The sequence below is a fragment of the Jaculus jaculus genome, chromosome 2 (assembly GCF_020740685.1).
Source record: "Jaculus jaculus isolate mJacJac1 chromosome 2, mJacJac1.mat.Y.cur, whole genome shotgun sequence".
Lineage (NCBI taxonomy): Eukaryota > Metazoa > Chordata > Mammalia > Rodentia > Dipodidae > Jaculus > Jaculus jaculus.
Window position 1 is genome coordinate 77,490,137 of NC_059103.1, and position 20,626 is coordinate 77,510,762.

The 20,626-nt window shown below is 33.8% G+C and overlaps 1 protein-coding gene across 9 annotated transcripts in view; it reads left to right on the plus strand.

The window, feature by feature from the left end:
- The window catches only part of Ccser1 (coiled-coil serine rich protein 1), a 1,182,362-nt gene that overhangs the window by 169,668 nt on the left and 992,068 nt on the right, over nt 1-20,626 (plus strand). For all 9 annotated transcript variants that reach the window (XM_045143121.1, XM_045143122.1, XM_045143123.1 and 6 more), the window contains exon 4: nt 17,639-17,732. In XM_045143121.1, coding sequence (XP_044999056.1) covers nt 17,639-17,732 — 94 coding nt within the window. The remainder of the gene's footprint in view (nt 1-17,638; nt 17,733-20,626) is intronic.

The window sequence follows — 20,626 nt, forward strand, 5'->3', positions numbered from 1 at the left end:
ATGCTTTGCCTTTATTTTATAGGAAAAGTAAAATAGCTTTCTAGAATTTCCAAATATGATGTCAATGTCCATAAATTAAGTTGATTACTACTTATTTATAGAAGATGAAACATAGGTAGTAAGCTTTTTTCCCACATTGAATAGCTAAACTTTAAGGACTATTGTAATGGTTTCATGTAAAATTAAATTATAAAGGCTGGAGGGATGGCTTAGCTGTTAAGGTGTTTGTCTGCAAAGCCAAAAGACCCAGGTTCGATTTCCCAGGACCCACATTAGCCAGATGCACAAGGGGGCACATGCGTCTGGAGTTCATTTGCAGTGGCTGGAGGCCCTGGCATGCCCATTCTTTCTCTCTTTCAATCTCTCTCTCTCTTTCTCTGTCAAATAAGTAAATAAATAAAAATAAAGAGATAAAAATTAAAAATTATAAGGTCGAAGGCTGAAACATAGTTGGGAATGTGCTTGTCTAGTATGTGCAGGGTTCAATTCTCTGCACAACCTAAAAAAATGGGTATGGTAGTGCAATGCCTAAAAACACAGGCATAGCAGTGCACACCTGTGATCCCAGTACTTTGGAGGAAGAGGTAAGAGGATCACAAGCTCAAGGTCGTCATCTTCTAAATGGTGAGTTAAGGCCCATTAGCGAGACATGAGATCACTTTTCAAATAAATAACTAAATAGTTATGTAATCAACGAATAAAATTACAAGAGATATTTCATGTGCTTTGGATCATTTTCATTTCTCAATCTTCACAGTTAAACTGAACATTGCTCACAATTAGCTTGCCCTATGTATATTCTGTAAAAGATTTAATTATGAAAATAATAAGTTTTTTTTTCTTTTCTAGACTATTTCAGACATTCTTTAAAGAAAGCCCATTTATAAATGACTCTTTTTAAGCATGAAAATTGTCAGATTTATTTTTCATTTATGAAAGAGATTTAAATGCTTTACACACAACACCTTACTCATGGTTGCACAGGCATCTGCAGATTTAAAGGTTCAATCATTTTTATTGCTATTTTATTACATATTTTTTATACCTTTTGAAGTGGATGAAGTTGTAGGAGGCTGAATATTTAATTTTGTCCATAAAGTACCCAGACTTGTTTCCTAACCTCCATACTGGTTGAAATGGTTTAACTTCTTGTTGTAGTTCTTAGATATATATATTATTTTTCCTAATACAGCTCAGATGTGTGCATTTCTTAGCTGGCTACAAAGTTTGATCAATTAGCATCTGTATGTTACTTCAACAAACAATTTCCAAACCTTGGCTATAAATAACTGTTTAATCTAAATCTAATTATATAGCATCACAAGAAGTATAGATGCCTAAAATTTCATATGCTTTTGTAATTATCCTGCCTGCTTTTGGAGGAGATAGTGAGAATAAGCAAATACAATTACTGCCCTTAAAATATTCCTGCTCAGTTTATCTCTTATTGTAGCAGTCAGTATTCCATTTATAACCTCACAAACTGTGAAGTGTAGAAACAATATGCTTTTTATAAATTAACACATCAGGCTTTACATAGTGTTTATTTAAAGTCTATAAGTATAAATGTAAGTAAGAATTTATATATATATATATGTATATATATATGTATGTGTACATATATGTATGTATATATATATGTATCCATATATATATAATATGCATATATAAAATCTCCATATGCCTTAAAATATTGCATAGCTTACATATTTATTTTAATTTTAAATTTAAAGATATAAAACCATTTAAAGTATGAATTAGAATTTACACTTCCTAAAAGTAAAAGTAACTATTGTCTGAAGACTAGTTATTAACCAAAGAGGAAAGAAACAATGGATAAGGTAAGTAAAAACCACCACAACAAACACAGATATTTCTATCACCAACATTATAAACAGGAATAATTTAAAATGCAAGAAGTCTTAGAGATTATATAGTTCAAAGTCACTGTATTGTAAATGAGCAGGCTTGGGTAAGTTGACACATTGAGTGGGCACCTGTGAAAACATAAGGTCATGTACATTTCAAATGATACCAAGACTTCCCTCACTGATTACTGTTTGGTGGATCTAAAAGGAAGAAAAAAAAAATGAATATATGATAGAAAATCTAAGAGTTTATTCTCATATACACCTACGTATATTGTTATCTTACGTGTCAAGTAGTAATTATTTTGATCTCTTGGCATATGCTTGCATGTGCTAACTGCTGTGTATATTCGCAGAGTTCATAGGACTGGAACAGTTTCTGCCATAAGGGAGCTTCACATTTTCTGGAAAAAGATATGCTTTAAATTTAAATAAAATTTTAACAATCAATAGTTTAATTCAGTGCTATAGTCTAGATATGACCATTAAAATTTGAAGTGGAATAAGACTTTTTAAATGGAGGGATAAACAGAAGGTTTAAAATTTGAGTACCAGTGAACCAGTTACTGAGAAAAAAATAGTAACATTATAAAGAGTATGGTACAAGGTACATCTTCCAAAAGAATAAGGAGGAGATACTGAAATAATCTGTGGGATATTTCATTTGATTTTGTAAAACATAGACTGATGTATCACTGTATAGTTTGTTTTTAAATGGCAAATTAAGAGTCTTGAAATCAATCCTTCATTTTACTGAAAGATGTTATTTTTTAAGAAGGTAAGTACAATGAATCTGATGCTTACATGGCATCATTAATCTACTATAGCATGTGGAACATATTGTAGAAGTAAAACATAAAGAAAGGAGTATATACATTTTGCATTAGGCAAGGCATGGGATGATAAAGACCCAGACGTTATTCAGCCACATGACTGCTCATGCTTCCAACTGACCATCTGTCAACAGTAACCCTTGAGAGTCTACTGAGTATTGTTGGCTGCCAGACCAAACACGACTTAAATAGACATCTGCCTATCAGATTAGCCTCGGTTTACTGGTGTGTGTGTGCCTGTGGGCATGTGCATTTGTGCTTATGAATGTGCACATGTACATTTGTGCTTATGGATGATATGGACTGAAGTTGAACTTTTCCTAGGTAGACAGGGTTCTCTTCAGACAACATAGAGTGTTTTTCCTATCCTAAAAATGAATCTATGGAAATATGCTCCTGCTTTAGGTAGGAAACAGATGACTTGTTAGAGTACAGTCATTTGGGAGATGATGCAGTATTGGGTACTTACAGCTTCATAGTTAACTTCATGGTTAACTGCTCAGTGCCTCTTGCTTACCAGCATCAGAACTATTCCTACTTGACAGTAAAGGTTTGTGAATAGTTTTCAGTGAATCCAGTTTTCAGTGGCTGAATAGTACATTAGTTCCCAGAGAATTATTCAGACAGATACTCTTGGGGTTTGGGGTGGGATATTCAGTGCTAATAAAGATGATTGCTCAGATGATGAGACACTAATCTCAAATTGTAAATGTTTGTAGTTAGTCCACTACTCAAGATTATTCTCCTAGCTTCCTTAATGAAGACAGACAAAACCTTGGTAGGAGAGCTGGAGAAATGTTTCCTTGGATCTGTTCTCTTCCTGCATAAGTTATAAGAGCATGAGGGGTCCAGAAACTGCCCAAGTTTGAATCTCCATATCCCCTTTAAAATCTGGATATGGCCATACATGTATGCCTTTAACCACAGCCTGACAATTGGGAGTAGAGTCTGTGGAATTATCTGGGCTACCAAGATGCAACAAACTGTGGAATCACTAAGAGACTGTGGATGGTTGAAGAATGGTTAGAAGAGTGATGGAATTGGACATCTAGTGATCTGTTCTGGCCATCACATCTGAACACCGTACACCACAGGTAAGCACATGGGCACTTCAAGGGCACATATACTTGCATACACACTATATACTGCCCTATATTCATCATATATATATATTCACAAGCAACAAGTAAAAATGAGATATTATGAAAATAGAGCATAAAGCACTGTTGATTAAGGTATATTTCTTAGAATATTGCCTTTAGAGCCAGGTCTTCAAGAGTAGCTGGTCTGTGGTCCTTATAGGAAATTCAAACAGATTTTTAAATATATGCATGGCTTTATAGCAGACTTAAAGCTCACTGAGAACTGTGCTATGGTGATGGTTAGCTTGTAAATGGGGTAAGATATTAGACAGTTCACATGGACATCTTTATAGATAATAACTATGAATTATAGAATGATATTTATGTGTTGTTGAAATTTTTCAGGTAGAAAATTCTATCTAACACACATATATGATTAAGTTTCATTTTTACTGAAACTTAACTCTAGCACATATTTTACTTATAATATCTGGAGGTGGTACAATATGAGTATAATTAAGTAACAGTGCTAGATAAATTGTGAGTAATCTATTTTTAAAAAATCCTAAATCACTCTAATGAAAATCATGTACTTATATAAACCAATTATAAATATAAAAGAGTAAACATGTTCAAAGGGGAAAAATGAATAACACCTCAAAATCTGTCTGTTACTTGCACTGACATCTGAGAGATGAAGCTAAACCATCAGAATATACCTGATTCACTTTTAGCAATGTGAATATTGGTAAAACTACAATAATTGGTGGCGGTGGTGGTGCAGTTTGTTGTTGCTGAGAGAAACACCCAGCCAGAAGGAGCTTGTGAGAGGAAAGGGTTTATTTCAGGATCACATATTTTTGGGAAGCTTTATTATGGCGGAGAAAGTAAGCTCACTTTAACATACATAGATAGATACACAACACTCAGAACAGTCAGCCAGCACCAGCAGGATAAGCTGACTGTCCACACACACCATAGGGCTGGACTTAAGTCTGTCTTTAGGGACACACCCTCCTGCAGGGCTCTGATGAACCAAAATACCTGAGGCTATGATCCGCTTACTTTTCAACGACCACAAATGGTTTTACACAAAACCATTTATAAGTATCATGTTCTACAAGTGGGTAAGAAACCGAGTGCAAAATTTCAACATACCCTTACTATGATGTGAGATTTAAATGATATTATCAAAATATAATTCAAAACAATAGAGAAGCTAAATGTTGGTGGAAATAAAAGTTATTTCTATCTTTTAATTAAAAGTCTTCTGAAATACTTTTTCATGGAGTTAGGGTCAATTATAGAAATAGTATTACCTTTCTTCACCAATAGTCTTGGCATTTAATATGTTAGTTCCATTCTCATTTATCCCTATGTCTTCACATGTCACATATTATATATTGTGTTGATTCTTTATCCATTAATTCATGTATATATTCATTCAGTTGAAAACATTTACCATATACATATTAATAAATGTCCTCCAGATCTGTATGGTAAATTTTAGAATTTAAAGGTTCTAAGTTTCAAGATAATCCCATCTGCTGTTAGTTAGCTAAACTGCAAGATGTAAAACCACTAACATTTCTGCCAGACATGGTGACTACAATAAATAACTAGCATTTTAAAACAATTTTACGTTTAAAAAGTAATTTATCCCAACAAAAATAAGGTCTGTTTTTATTCTGCAGTAAATGAGCAGGGTTTCATGATGGTACATGATGAAAAGAAAGGACATACAAAGTGAGACTGTCACAATAATTTGTGTGCCCTTGTACTGTGCAATATTTAAATATGATAGCTTACAGGATTATTAGTTAAAATAAGGAGTTTACCTTAATGTTCTTGGTGGATCTTACAAATTACCATGTAAGACATCATCTTATTGAACATTGAATTCATAAGAACATTTAATTAGCAAGTCTGTGCTATCCCAAATCTTTCACAGAAAAATGCATTTGACTTTGCAGCAGTTGTATAAGTAATTGCACAAGTATTTTTACATTAAGTCTTTTGACCTAGTTTTAGACATTTGTCTATTGTGATCACCAAGATAATAGTCACAAATGTGCAGAACATTTCTTCAATTGTTCAACATTAGTTCAATTGAGATAGGAATTCTTGTGCTAATGAATTTATATCATTAACATAAGCATCAGGGAGAGCATTCTATAACTGAGATATATGAGAGGTCCTGGATATGACTTAGTGATATAATGACTGTTGAGCCAAATTATGGCCTTGGGTTTGATCCTCAGAACTGACAAAATTAAAGTATTTATCTCAGGCTAGTGACATGACTTAGCAGTTAAAGTGCTTGCCTACAAAGTCTGAGGACCCATGTTCAACTCTTCAGGTCCCACATAAGCCAGATGCACAGGTGAAGCAAGTGCTCAAGGTTGCACATGCACACAAGGTGGCTCATGTGTCCTAAGTTCGATTACAGTGGCTGGAGATCCTGGTATGACAAAATTCATCCTCTCTTTCTCTCTTTCTGTCTCATAAAAGGGACAGTCGGTTGGGCTTGCCTTAGAAAAGGAATGTGGTTTAGTGTTCATAGACATAATTTTGAAGGTACATAAAAATAAATTTAATGTGCTGGAGAGATGGTTTAGTGGTTAAGCGCTTGCCTATGAAGCCTAAGGACCCTGGTTTGAGGCTCGGTTCCCCAGGACCTACATTAGCCAGATGCACAAGGGGGCACACACGTCTGGAGTTCCTTTGCAGGGGCTGGAGGCCCTGGAGTGCCCATTCTCTCCCCCCCCCCTTTCTCTCTGTCTGTCACTTTCAAATAAATAAATTAAAAAATTTTTTAAAAAGTTTAAAAAATAAAAAAATAAATAAATTTAATTACTTGAGGAGACTTTATAATGCATTTCAGATATTAGAAATTGTATATAGAATATATTGAATGAACATTTTATATTCAGTGATACTAGTCTTAAAATGTGAGTGATTAAGGTTTGATAAAAAGTAGGAATGTAAGGCTATTTAAAGAATATGCTAGGAAACAATGTTGGGACATAATATAACTTAAAGTTACACAATATAAGTAGCACATGTAATGAGATGAGGCAGAATGAGTATTTGTTAGGATGGATGGAGCTGTAATGGTAAGAAATAAACCATGGATGCCACTGTAGCCTGAACTCTATGCAGATTCATCTCATGAGGAGATAAGCTATAATGAGCGCAGCAGCTCCCCAGTGCTCAGTGTACAGTAGCTTCAAACTGGCCTTTCCACTTCACTCTCCTGTTATTTTAATGTGTGACTATCTTGACAAGAGGAAATACTATTGGAGTTCTGTGTGGGAATGTTTCTAAGGTCATAAGTCATTCTGTGTTCCTAACATAACTTCTGTAGAGCATGTATATGTAGGTTTATGCCTCTGTGCTTATATTACAAAATGATTTTTATCCATGTCAAATATTACATAAAGCACCATTTGAAAAAATTGTCAAATTTCTTAAGATCAGGGATTGAAATGCTTCCCCACAAGATTTGTGGTCATATATGAGGTGAAACATTTTGAATATTCTGGAAAGAAAGAAATAATCAGGGGCTTGTGATAATTGATATAAGATATTGTGTTGGAACTTTGGAAATAAAGTTGTGGCAGTTGAAACTCCATAAAAACTTGGGTACATATGACATGGTATAAAATTGAATGACATTCTCAGAATTATTATTAAAAAGTGCTAGTTTTTAAAAAAAATGTTTATTTTTATTTATTTATTTGAGAGTGACATCAGAGAGAGAGAGAGGAGAGAGAGAGAGAGAGAATGGGCACGCCAGGGCTTCCAGCCACTGCAAAGGAACTCCAGACGTGTGCACCCCTTGTGCATCTGGCTAAAATGGATCCTGGGGAATCGAGCCTCAAACTGTGGTCCTTAGGCTTCACAGGCAAGCGCTTTACCACTAAGCCATCTCTTCAGCCCCCAAAGTGCTAGTTTTTAAGTGCACATTCTATGTCTCTCAAGAATTAACAATCAGAAAGAGATGTTTCAGAGGACAAGTAAGTATCTGATGTAACTGAAGTATGAAATGATAAAAAATGGATTGTTTCCTTTTAGAAATTAGAATAAGCTAAGCATCTGCTTACTTGTGGTGTTTATATGGTAGTTGATTTTAAAAGTAGTTCTCTAAATTCTTTCTGTGACATTTCAAATATTTATTTTTCAGCTCCTTTATGATGAAGTTGAGAGGTTGTGAGTGTGTTTTGATGGCCCATTGTACCTTCCTGTTTGTGTCTCTTTATTGTATCTTGAGCTTTTATGGAAATGGATGTTTTCCTATCTATTTTTATTTGTCCCTCACCAGTTTTTAGTTCTACTTGGGTGTTTTATTATATTGTTTTTATTATGTAAGAAGTGTGTTTCGTTCAGGATTTTTGTAGGCAAGCCCAGTAGTGAATTCAACTTTATTGGTAGTTCTGGTTGTTCTTAGCATTTGGACAACATTTTGCTACTATCTCTTCGCTTTGATTTACAGAGTCTGTATATGGGGTACTGGCTGGGTAGGGTGTGCTTTACAGATTGTTTAAGAGAAAAGGGTAATGGAATTTGAGCAGTGACTTGAGGAAGAGATGAAGGGAGGGCAGGAGAGGTTTGGATACCGAGGTAATTATATAAGTTGGGGGTGCACAGGGACAAAGGAGGCTATTGTATATATGGAAATACAGAGAAGTCTATTTTTCTAAGTCTAGAAGCATGGAGGGGCATCATCAAAATCTTTTTTCATGGGAGAGAGGTTTAAAGTGTAGTAGTTTAACAATTAATGTGCACAAGTTCAGGATGCAATGTAAATGTGCAATAAGTGTAGCATGGACATCCATAAATAAAAATGAGAATAACATCAATGCTTATTTTAAAAAATAAGAAAATAACTCCAAACAGTAATGCTGTCTGTGTTGAGGTGGGTCCCTCAGGCTGCTTGGAAGTCTCTTTTGAATTTCCAGAATGTTTACCTAGTGTTTCCCTGCTTTTGCTTAGGAATCTTTCAATTTCAGATTTGTTTCAGGTAGCACCAGGTTATGGTGCTAAGCACTTTTCTCTGTGGCAAAGAGCTCGCATGGAACTGTGCACTCTTGTTTTGTTTTTTGTTTTTTTTTTTCCCCTTGCATTACTTTGTTGTTTACTGAAGTTCTTTGCAATTTCCCTCGTTGGGGTAAAGTCTTTTAATTCTTATTTTGATTTTCTTCTTCACTGACTTATACTGAGGCTATTTCTAGTTTGCCATCTTTCCCTGGTGTCTGTGTTGTTTATTTAATAGCATAAAATCTTGATTTCATTTTTCTCAAATATTGAAATTTATGAAGCAAATCTCTGTGTCTGAGTACACACAACTGATAGTTGTTTTATGAGGAAATGGTGATGACATAGTTTTATTTTTCATTATATTTTTATATTTGTCAAATGTAATAACTTTTAATATAACTGGATCAAGATGGCATTCTTTTACTTTTTAATATGTTCATCCCATAGACTTTCATAGGACATGTAACACTAATAATGGTGACTTCATTTCACAAATATAATGATCTTTTTGCTAAGAAGAAGGGTTAAGGAGCAGAAATGCATTTTTTGAGTAATAATCATATAATACAATCTTAATCTATAATTACAAGAACAAAGAAAGATGGGTTTACAGAGAAAATATTTATACTAATATTGTGTTCAAAAATGATAATTTCATTTAAAATTCAACTAATTAACTGTTTCCTTAAGCTTTTTATGTTTTTAATTCTTGGAGTAGAGGGGGTTGTAGTAGGGTCTGGCTCTAGCCCAGAGTGACTTGGAATTTACTATGTAAACTCAAGGTATCCTCAAACTCATGGCAATCCCCCTCTTTAGCCTCCTGAGTGCTGAGATTAAAGGCATGTGCCACCATGCCCAGCTAATCTGTTTATTTTTGGTGCTCATCATTTATGCGCTTTAAATCCCTATATCTTTAATTCAATATTTGCATTAACGGAGTTGTTTAAGTGGCCTGTGCCCATAGTTCTCAATAGCTCAGCCAGATATTTGCTGCTTTTGTTACTCCTTAGAGTCCACTCATTGTAGTGATGGTTGTGTGACTATGTGGGCATGATATAGCAATTTTATAATTTTGCAAGTGGTGTGGATAACAGAAATATTGCCCACATTGCATATTATATATTATTCTTTTTGAAAGAATTTAATCAATGGAATTTGTCAATCTTCAATTTTTACAGTAGAATTAGTAAACATGTCAAACCAAAAAAAGAAGTGATCTGACACTATTCTAGCTGGACTTTGAGCTGGCATTACTAATTTATTAATATGCAAACATCTATTAATATTCTGTATTCTTCAGGAATATATGTTTAGATCTTGGTTCTCCACATTCTCATGTCTACTACTTGGCAAGCTTTGCAATTTTTATTACTCTCAAATTTGTAATACGCCAACCAATGGATGTCTTTTTAGCTTTTAGTAGTCATTATAAACAAAACAAAATAAAATATTTTTTTACAACACTCAGAGTGGACCAATTAATTTTACTAAAATGAATATCTGAACATGCATGTCTCTCGAAGTACTCCTAAAGTTCTTTGTTACAAACCATGCTCTCTTCTTCTACCTCCTCTTATCCCATTCTACCTAATGCTGTGCAGACTGTCCTTTCTGCCTCACTTATAGACCAAGTCGCATTTATTTTAGATGATTTGCACCTGTTGTTTCTGTGCTTTTCCTCCCAGTGATCATATAACTTATTCTTTTACCGGAACCTGTCCAAATGACACCTTTAGGAAGGCTTTCCTTGTTCTGCTGAGGTAAAGTAGCTGGTACTTATAGATAATATTCATTGTTTTATATTTTTATTTACTTATTTGAGAGGGCTAGAGAGGTAGATAGAGGGAAAGGGGGGAGTGGGCATGCCAGGGCCTCTAGCCACTACAAATGAGCTCCAGATGCATGTGCCACCGGCTTTATGTGGGTACTGGGGAATTGAACCTGGGTCCTTTGGCTTTGTGGGCAAGTGCCTTAACTGCTAGGTCATCTCTCCATTTCCATATTCATATTTTAATTGAATAGCACTTTTGTAGCTGATATTAAATAACTTGATTAGATATTATTATATCTAATATATATTATATATTAATATATATAATTATAATATATATAATTATATATATAATTATTTATATATATATATATATATATATATATATATATATATATATATATATATAATATATCCAAAGGACTCATCTCATTTCCTTAGAAGCACATGCTCAACCATGTTTATTGCTGCTCAATTTGTAATAGCTGGGAAATGGAACCAGCCTAGATGTCCCTCAACAGATGAGTGGATAATGAAGATGTGGCACATTTATACAATGGAGTTCTACTCAGCGGTAAAGAAAAATGAAGTTATGAAATTTGCAGAGAAATGGATGGACCTGGAAAGTATTATACTAAGTGAGGTAACCCAGTCCCAGAAAGCCAAGCGCCACATGTTCTCTCTCATATGTGGATCCTAGCTACAGATGATTGGGCTTCTGCATGAGAATGAAAATACTTAGTAGCAGAGGCCAGAAAGTTAAAAAGGAGACATAAAGGGTAGAGAAAGGAAGGGAGGAGGATACTTAATAGGTTGATATTGTATATATGTAATTACAATGATTGTAATGGGGAGGTAATGTGATGGAGAATGGAATTTCAAATGGGAAAGTGTGGGGGTGGGGAGGGAGGTAATTACCATGGGATATATTTTATAATCATGGAAAATGTTAATAAAAATTAAAAAAAAATATTAAAAAAAGAAAAATGTTTCTCTCCTATTTGTTTTGGTGAAACTTGTTCTATCTTAACTCTAACTATACCTCCAAAAATATTTATGGATAAAGAAATAAATTAGCTTTTATTACTAGAATTAAGTGTTCAATGGCTGACATAATTAATACAAAGTATTTATACTATGTAAGTCAGATATTACATACATGATGACTTATATATTATATCTAACAGTCCATACCTCTGTGCTAAATTGCATCATAGATACTTTAAATATGATCCAATAGTCTTTAGATTGAAATTTAACAATAGGAAAAAACTTAAAGCTTACTTATAATATTATAAGACTGACTTAATGAATCAGTCATCTCTTGATGAGGTACACTCCTTTTCAAAACAATATTACTGTGCACTGACATGGCTTAGCTTACTTAATTTGTAGCAGGATCATAATCATTACTGGTATTATACTTCAGAGGTGAGAATGCTGATAGGTTAGGTTAGACAGGTTTTATGGAATGATTGCATTTTTTTTTATGGCATGACCAGAGATTTTTCTACTTTGCTACTTACTAAAATTTTTATTATTTTTATCCAGAAGCATCTAGCCTTTCAAGAATTGACTTACACTTGTCAAAAACAAGTTAATTTCTTTTTTACTTGTTGTAAAAAGATTGGTATTTTTTGCAAGGCCTATGGAAAAAGTAAATCATGCCAACATAACGGTGAATTGGGTGTATTTTTATTTTCATAGATTAGCTTTTAAAATTAATATTAGAATTACTACATTAACAATTAATTTAATACTTTATGTATATATTGGAGAAAGAAAGAAAGAGGCAGGTAGAAAGAGAGATAATGAGCATGACATGGCATCCAGCCACTGCAAATGAATTCCAGATGTGCATCTGGCTTATATGAGTACTGGGGAATCAAATTCGAGTTCTTGGGTTTTGCAGGCAAGCACCTTAACTGCTAAGCCATCTCTCTAGCCCTCAATAATTTTTTAAATTTATTCTAACAGTCTTTGTAGGAAATCATTTGTGAAGTTACATGATTTTTTTTAATGTCTGCTTACAGAAATCAGTAATAGTTGTATTAAGGTTAGTATATAATTTAATAATCATATTAATTACTTGATAGTTTTTCAGATAAACAGGTCTTGATTTTCTATGCAGGTTTTTATATACCAATAAGCTTGTTAGATATTAAATTTTCAATGGCTTTTAAGATAATGCTTTAAGTATTGCATGGCTAGATTTTTCGGAATGTGAAATTAAGTTACCATCAATTTACTTTAAATGATTTAACCACTTTTTTCTTTAACACACATAGATTTTAAGATTATGAGGCATCTTATATTTTACAAAGAGTCATACATATTTATAGTCTAGTCCCTGAGATGCTTGCTGGGTATGTTGGCATCTTGGGTAGGTTCAGGTTAGGTGCTGTAGATGAGTGTGAGATATCATGTGGGATATTTAATTATGGCAATTTATGTCTATCATCTCACACTTTTATTTAGGGAAATATTTTATTCTGATCAATTTTCAAGTATTCATTACTATGAATTATAATTATCATGCTAACCACCATTTTTTGCTTAGGGATATTTTGTCCCTCACCAACACCTGCTACTTTTAAGTACCTGTCTAACTTCTTATAACTATTAATGTCCTCTTTGCTTTTATGAGAATGCTCTTTTTTAATCTTTTTGGTTTTGGTTTTTCTTTTTAGTTTCTTTTTAGTTTTGTACTCACTGCACACAGTCAAGTTTGTACCATTATTAGCCTCCAACCTGTCCTCCCCCCTCCTCAGAGATCCTCCTCATTGGGGAATATGGATCATGGATTGTGGGGTTAGCCATCACTTATGGCTAGCAGGCAATATCTCTGTGTATCATGACCCAACCTGTGGCTCTGACATTCTTTCTGCTGCCTCTTCCACAAATTTCCTTGAGCCATGTTGGGTACATTTTAGGTCTGTTTCAGTGGTAAGTTTTGGGGAGCCTCTTTGTCTCTGAATATCTGGTTTGGTAGGAGTCAATTGTTGTCTGTGTCTATCTCCTTACCCTTGTGCTGGTACCAGGTTCACCAAGAAAGCAGCACTCTTGATCATTTCCCCAATTACTCTTGGTTTTATTTGGGTCCCTTTTGATGTGTGATGGGCTGAGTCTCTCCTTATGATCTGCATCAATCTAAAAAAGAGAAGCAAATTTTCCAACAGAGAGTAAAGCTAGCACCAGATAAATGGGATAACCATTGTTTTGTTTTTTTTTTTTTTTTTAATAGAGTATTTAACAGGTGTAGGCCCTCTTGTAGCCCACGTTTGGTGGGAGCTTGATAATGGAGAGCGGGCTCATTTTTGGATATGATTCTGACTTGTTTTCCAGCTCCAGCTATGGGTTCCATTCAACTAGTCAGTTAGACAAATCAAGAGCAGTTGGTTTCCCACCATGGCTGTGCACCACTATTGCATTTGTGTGAACATCACATCACGTTGTTTGATGCTGAGTAGCTTAGACCATGAACTGCTTGGACAGATATTGGTCGTTTTCCCCCAGTCACTCATGTAGCACCTTCGGGCACTAGATGAGCTAACTGGGGACAGACTTTCTTCCAGTTTCCAGCCATATCACTCCATGCTATGTGCCAACAGATTTTGGTGTCTTCAGCAGTAGGGCCTTACCACTAACCTTTGGTAGGTCATTAAGTACTCTGACAGAAATATGTCTTCTTTTGAGAACCCTTGTAAGCCTCTGTGCCTGGTTTATTTCACTTAGTGTAGCCTCTTCCATCTTCATCTTCATCTGTGTTGATGTGAAAGTATTTCCTTTTTTTAACACTTGTAGAAAGCTTTCTATTTACTCTCCTGGAGAATAGCAGGATGTTGACTTGAAATCAGTTTACAAATGTTTGCTTCCATTTTTCTCCTTGTTCTCACACTGTGTAGGTATGAAAACATAATTCCCTCGAATTTCAGAAACACTTAAGTCTGAGTATAGTACTTAACTAGGACATGATCACCATTCTTCATTTATAATAAAAAAAAGAAGCCATGTGTTGTTGGCAAGATGAGGTTTTGTCTAGTGTATGGAATTTGATGTATATTCAAAAAAATGCAAACAAGATAGTGATAATTAATTTAGACTTTACTTTTTACAGTTAAACTCAAATTAATGCATCTATGTTCTTATGGCTTTTTAAAAAAGTAACTTTTGTGGGCTGTAAAGATAGCTTAGTGGTTAAGACATTTGCCTGCAAAGCCAAAAGATATCGGTTCAGCTCCCCAGGACCATGTAAGTCAGATGTACGAGGTGGTGCATGTGTTAGGAGTTCGTTTGCAGTGGCTGGAGGCCCTGACATGCCCATTTTCTCTCTCTCTGCCTCTTTCCCTCTTTCACTCGCTCAAATAAATAAAATTTTTAAAAGTAATTTTGTGCAATAATGCAGGTTCCTCACATAAAATTATACTTTTTGTGTTGAAGATGCTAGTATGTAACTATGATTTTACTGCTATTAAGTTTAGATTATATACCAACATTATTGATGTTTTAAACAAATTTTATACACACATACACATATATATATGTGTATATATATGTGTGTGTATATATATATATACATATATGTGTGTGTGTGTGTGTGTGTGTGTGTGTGTGTGTGTGTGTGTATATATGGTATGTATGTGTTAATTTACCAGGAGATGAGGGACTATTTCTCCTTTGTTATCTCTGTACTCCTCCCTTCTGTTCAGTTATATAATGTTTGAAGCACACCATAGTTTCCTCTTACAATTTGAATATAGTCACCCATATTAATCATTTTCTAGCCTGTAGTTCACCTGGTTATCCTGAGTGACCATCACTGCTGATCAGTCAGGATTTCCTGTTCCTGTCACAGATTGCTTGGCTCATGTCCAGGTCTGCGCTTAGGTAGAGAGAAAGAAGTACATGTTTGTGGTATACATGTGCAGGGATAAAACCCACACAATACCAATGTTTCTCTCTTCTCTCTCTCTGTCTCCATCTTCATTATTAATCCAATGAATTCAAGATATGCTATACGATTATTTGATAAAATGTAAAGCTAGGCCAATTACTATACTTCCACAATAAAATGTACTTTTTTGCTTATTTGAACAATATACAGGTTTTTTTTTTGTTTTTTTTTGTTTTCCGAGGTAAGGTCTCACTCTAGCCTAGGCTGACCTGGAATTCACTATGGAGTCTCAGGGTGGCCTCGGACTCACAGCAATCTCCTATCTCTGTCTCCGAGTGCTGTGACTGACTAAACGCATGCGTCACCACGCCTGGCAGAGCAATATATTTTTAGCTATCATATAATATTCTCTCACTTGGATAATATTTAATAAGTATTGTTAATAGAAACTTGTACAAAAATCATAGTTTGGCTCCATTTATATTTCTTCATCATTGTAAAATTTATCTTCTGTTTTACATTTTTCATTATATCTCATGTTTTCTTGCCCACATACATATGTTTTTATTTTTTAAGTTGCTTTCTTTTGCATGTATATCCTGTGCATGCATGCATGTTCAGTTGTGTGTTGGTGCACATATGTATAGTAATGCATGTGGAGGCCAAGGCTTGACTTTGGGTGTATCCCTCAGTCACTTTCTGCCTTATTTGTTGAGGCAACTTCTCTTACTTGAACCCAGGGCTGACCAATTAAGTTAGTTTGGCTAGCCAGCTTGCTACAGGATAACCTGTTTTTGCCTGGACAGCCCTGGGATTATAGGCAGGCTGCCATACCCATCTGGCATTGACTTTGATGCTGGGCATCCAAACTCAGGTCCTCATAATTGTGTGGCAAGTACTTTACTGACTGAGCCATCATCTCAACCCTCTTCATCTATTATTTTGGAGCATCTTTAGTTGATTTTATTTAGTGTTTGAATAATTGCTATTTTCAGTGGAAGAAAGAAGCACTTAGACTTGAGAATAATTACCACCTTTCAAGTCATTTAGCTCTATTCATGTATTACACACGTGTCTAAAGTTTAATAAAGCTTAATTGTATTTGTTAAAGTGAGAGTTATTTATCTAAAGTTCTCAGTGATCTTTTAATTCTAAGAAATAAAGTATTCTGTGTCCATTTAACATTATCACTAGCCTTTCCTTAACGAATATTTACTTCCTTAACCATAAATTGTACTAACATTGAAATCCAAGTCAAAAGATATTAAACATTATTGCATCATTACAATTTACAACGTTCGTATTCTTTTGCCACTTGGTGTCTGTTAGTGATCTCTTTTATTGTTTTTCTCATAATATAAATTCTTCCTCTTGGTGTACCACCCTACTCATAAATATACATGTTAGGACTTATTTCACTCTTTAGAATTCTTTTTTCTGTATAATGTTATCTCCTCTCTTCAAAGAAAAAATAACATTTCAGTTCAATATACCTTGTTTACTAAACATTTTTCTTCTGATGAGTGATTGAATAATGACTATCCACAACTAGCTCTTACTTGGGCATATACCTCTTCTGTTGATTCTTCTTGGTCTATACTAAATGACTTTGAAGTGGACACTGAACCTGTAGTTCTAATTACTGCTTAATGTTCAATCCTAGCATGGTCTATAGTGTTTGAGAAATAGTTCATCATATATCACAAAATTCAAGCTTTAAAGATAAATATTACAGAAGAGGTACTAAACATTCATTTGTAGACTTTTAGATATTTGAAAATTTTGCAGATTTTTTTGTCTCTTCTAGGTGTTTTTTATTTATGGTATAGAAAGAACTTTAATTAAAATAAACACTCTCATTCTAATGTGTAGGAATAATTTCTCATATTTAGTATCTGGGACACTTGCCTAAATGTATATGCCCATTCAGTTTAAAATTATGTGTTATGATAGGCATGCATGTGTTAAAGAAAATAAGTAAAGTTAAAAGTGTATAGAATCATTCTTAAAGTTTTCTATTGGACTGGTAATTGTCACAGAAGTGACATAATTTCTAAAAATGGGTTCTTTTTGCTCCACAACTTCTGTATCAATATTTACTCAATATCTATGTGTTTTGGTTTCTAATGATCCTTTAATTTTTCTTTAAGGATGTTTTGAATAATCTGGGATCTTGTGAATTAGATGAAGATGATCTAATGCTTGACTTAGAGTTTTTAGAGGAACAGAGTCTTCATCCTCCAGGTAAGTGTGGAATAAATGTATGTGGCATTATGACTCTGATTCTCATTAACTAGCCTTTAGTGTAGTGTTTCCTGCAGCAGTCTTCTAAAAGAAGGAAATATTGAAATCAAATATTTTTATTTATTTTTAATAAATAAAATAATAAATAAATATTTTTATTTATTTTTAATAAATAAAATAATAAATAAATATTTTTAATAAATAAAATAATAAATAATAAAGAGAGGGACAGAGAGGGGGGGAGAGAGAGAGAGAGAGAGAGAGAGATACGCAACAGAGAGAGAATGGGCATGCCAGGACCACAAGTACCAGCAAGCACAGTCCAAACACATGTGCCAATTTGGGCATCTGGCTTTCTGTGGTACAGGGGAATTGAACCTTGGTCCTTACACTTTGCAGGAAAGTGCCATAACCACATAGCCATTCTCCAGGCCATAGTAAAATACTTAATAATGCAAAACATTGATATTTTTGGGTTTTGGACAATAAAAGAATACTTATGATGACGTTTTTCTGGTCTTTTTAATAGAATCAGATGGAAGAATTGGTCATCTGGATTTGCTATTAAAAATTTAAGTAATTTAAGTAAGGTGGACTGTTGAGTTCGCAGTTGTTGTGATCAGTCACAGCATACCCTTATACACTTGCAGTTACACTATATGATTAACAGATTGATGTTGAAAGAATTAAGAGGTTTCACCATATTGGTGATTGGCCTAAAATGTTGTGATTATAGGAGTTTTAGTCAGGCCATTTTATGTGAACTCATTATTTATTCAAATTTGAATATTTAATTTTCAGTACCATATTTCCTGTAATGAATTTTACATAAACGCTTTTATGTTGAAATATAGTGTGGTTAAAAAGAGCTTTAAATATTAGGTCTTATAGGGTTTGTGAATAAATCCACCTTGTGGTACTTATTTTTATTTATTTATTTGAGAGAGAGGGAAAGAGAGAGAGAGAATGAGAATATGGGCATGCCAGGGCCTGCAGCCACTGAAAATGAACTCCAGATGCATGTGCCACCTTGTGAATCTGGCTTATGTGGGTGTTGGGGAATCATACCTTGGTCCTATGGCTTTTCAGGCAAAGGCATTACCTGCTAAGCCACCTCTCCTCCATCCCCCTTTGTGTTCTTATTTTTAGTTACTACAGTTGTTTCCAGATATGTTTTATACTGAACATTTTTATGCTACATGTTAATACCATATCTAGCATATTAACAAATTTGAAAATCAAGCAATAATGATGTTTACATTTTCATGTGGGCCATTTTAAACTAATATAACAAAAGAAGTTGATTTTTATATCACTTAGTTAATATTTTCTCACAATATGTTTCCTGAAGTTCGTTTGAGAAGAATATTTATAATTAATGATTTTTCTTTTCTGAAGATAACTTGTAAAACTTGTCATTCATACATGTTTGTCTTAACAGTTATGTACAGTAGGAACACAGTGTAGACACTCCCTGAAGGTTAATTTGTCAATATGTAGCAGAATCATTTATACATTTACATGCACATCTAATTATCCATTTTCTAGATATCTAAAATAAATTTTTGATATTTGCAAAGTACAAAATAATATATTTGTATTAAAATATCTATACTAAAAAGTATTGGAACATTTCAAATATCCTTCAATAGGTCAAATTGAATAATCAGTTTTATACTAAGCTGCTAGTAAAAGGAATGAGTAAGCTATGCCTATTAATATACATGATTGCAAGGATATAGTGTTAATCGAGAATTCTACAGAGCATGAGATTACTATGACACAGTACACTGGTCAATCCAGCGACATCACTATAGTATATATAGTATCATTGCATCCTCTTGCTGCAATACTAAGAGAGGTATGTAGCATTACCTCTAAAGTATTCTTTCTTCTTTCTTTCCACACAATATTCTATTATATACACTTGCCTTTAAGAAAGAAGTTGGTGATTAAAGATTTTTAAAATCTATCCAGTAAAATGAATATGAACATCACAGTTAAAAAATGTATTAGATTTTCTATAAGGAAGTATCGCATAATTAAACTTTACTAATTGTGGATTTTTAGAAATTAGATTGAGCTATTATTTTCTAGGACTTCTTGAGATGAGCAAGAAATAATTGTTCAATCACATGATAAGAGTCCCATTAGGCAAATGAATAGACGATTTGAAGAAATGTACAGGAGGAACTATTTGGCTTCTTCAGCATAGTATTGGCTTGATGAAAGAGCAGAGGTGATGGTTGTAAATGCCACAGGTGAACACAATGTGGTATCCTTCAGGGTTAATTTATTTAAAAATATGTAAATGAAATGTAAAAAGTCGGGAATTTGAATGGTTTGACCATAAAGAAATAATGAATATTTGCAAAGAGAGCTATGTTTAGCTCATTTGAACATTACACGAAGCACTCATCTACTGAGACCTTATAAAATTTAAATGTAGGCCAGGGGCATGCACCTTTAATTCCTGCACTCAGGAGGCAGAGGTAGGAGGATCATCATGAGTTAAAAGCCACCCTGAGAATACATAGTGAATTCCAGATCAACCTGAGCTAGAGTGAGATCCTATCTTACAAAACCACAAATAAATAAATAAATAAATATTATAGTATTATAACTTTATTCAATGTATATAGTTTTGAAACATTATGATGTCCCATGGACATGTACAATGTTCATATACTGTTTTAAAATGAAATTGTAAAAAATAAATATTTCTGAGTTAAACAGATTTATGTAAATTTACTGGGTTGTTGAATTTTTATTGTATATTTTTAAAGATTCCAATAATAATGAAAGTAATTTTAAATAAATACAGATAGAATATCAAGGTCAGTAGTGTTTGACAGCTGACCAAAATGAAGATCACAGAATATCTTGAAAATGCA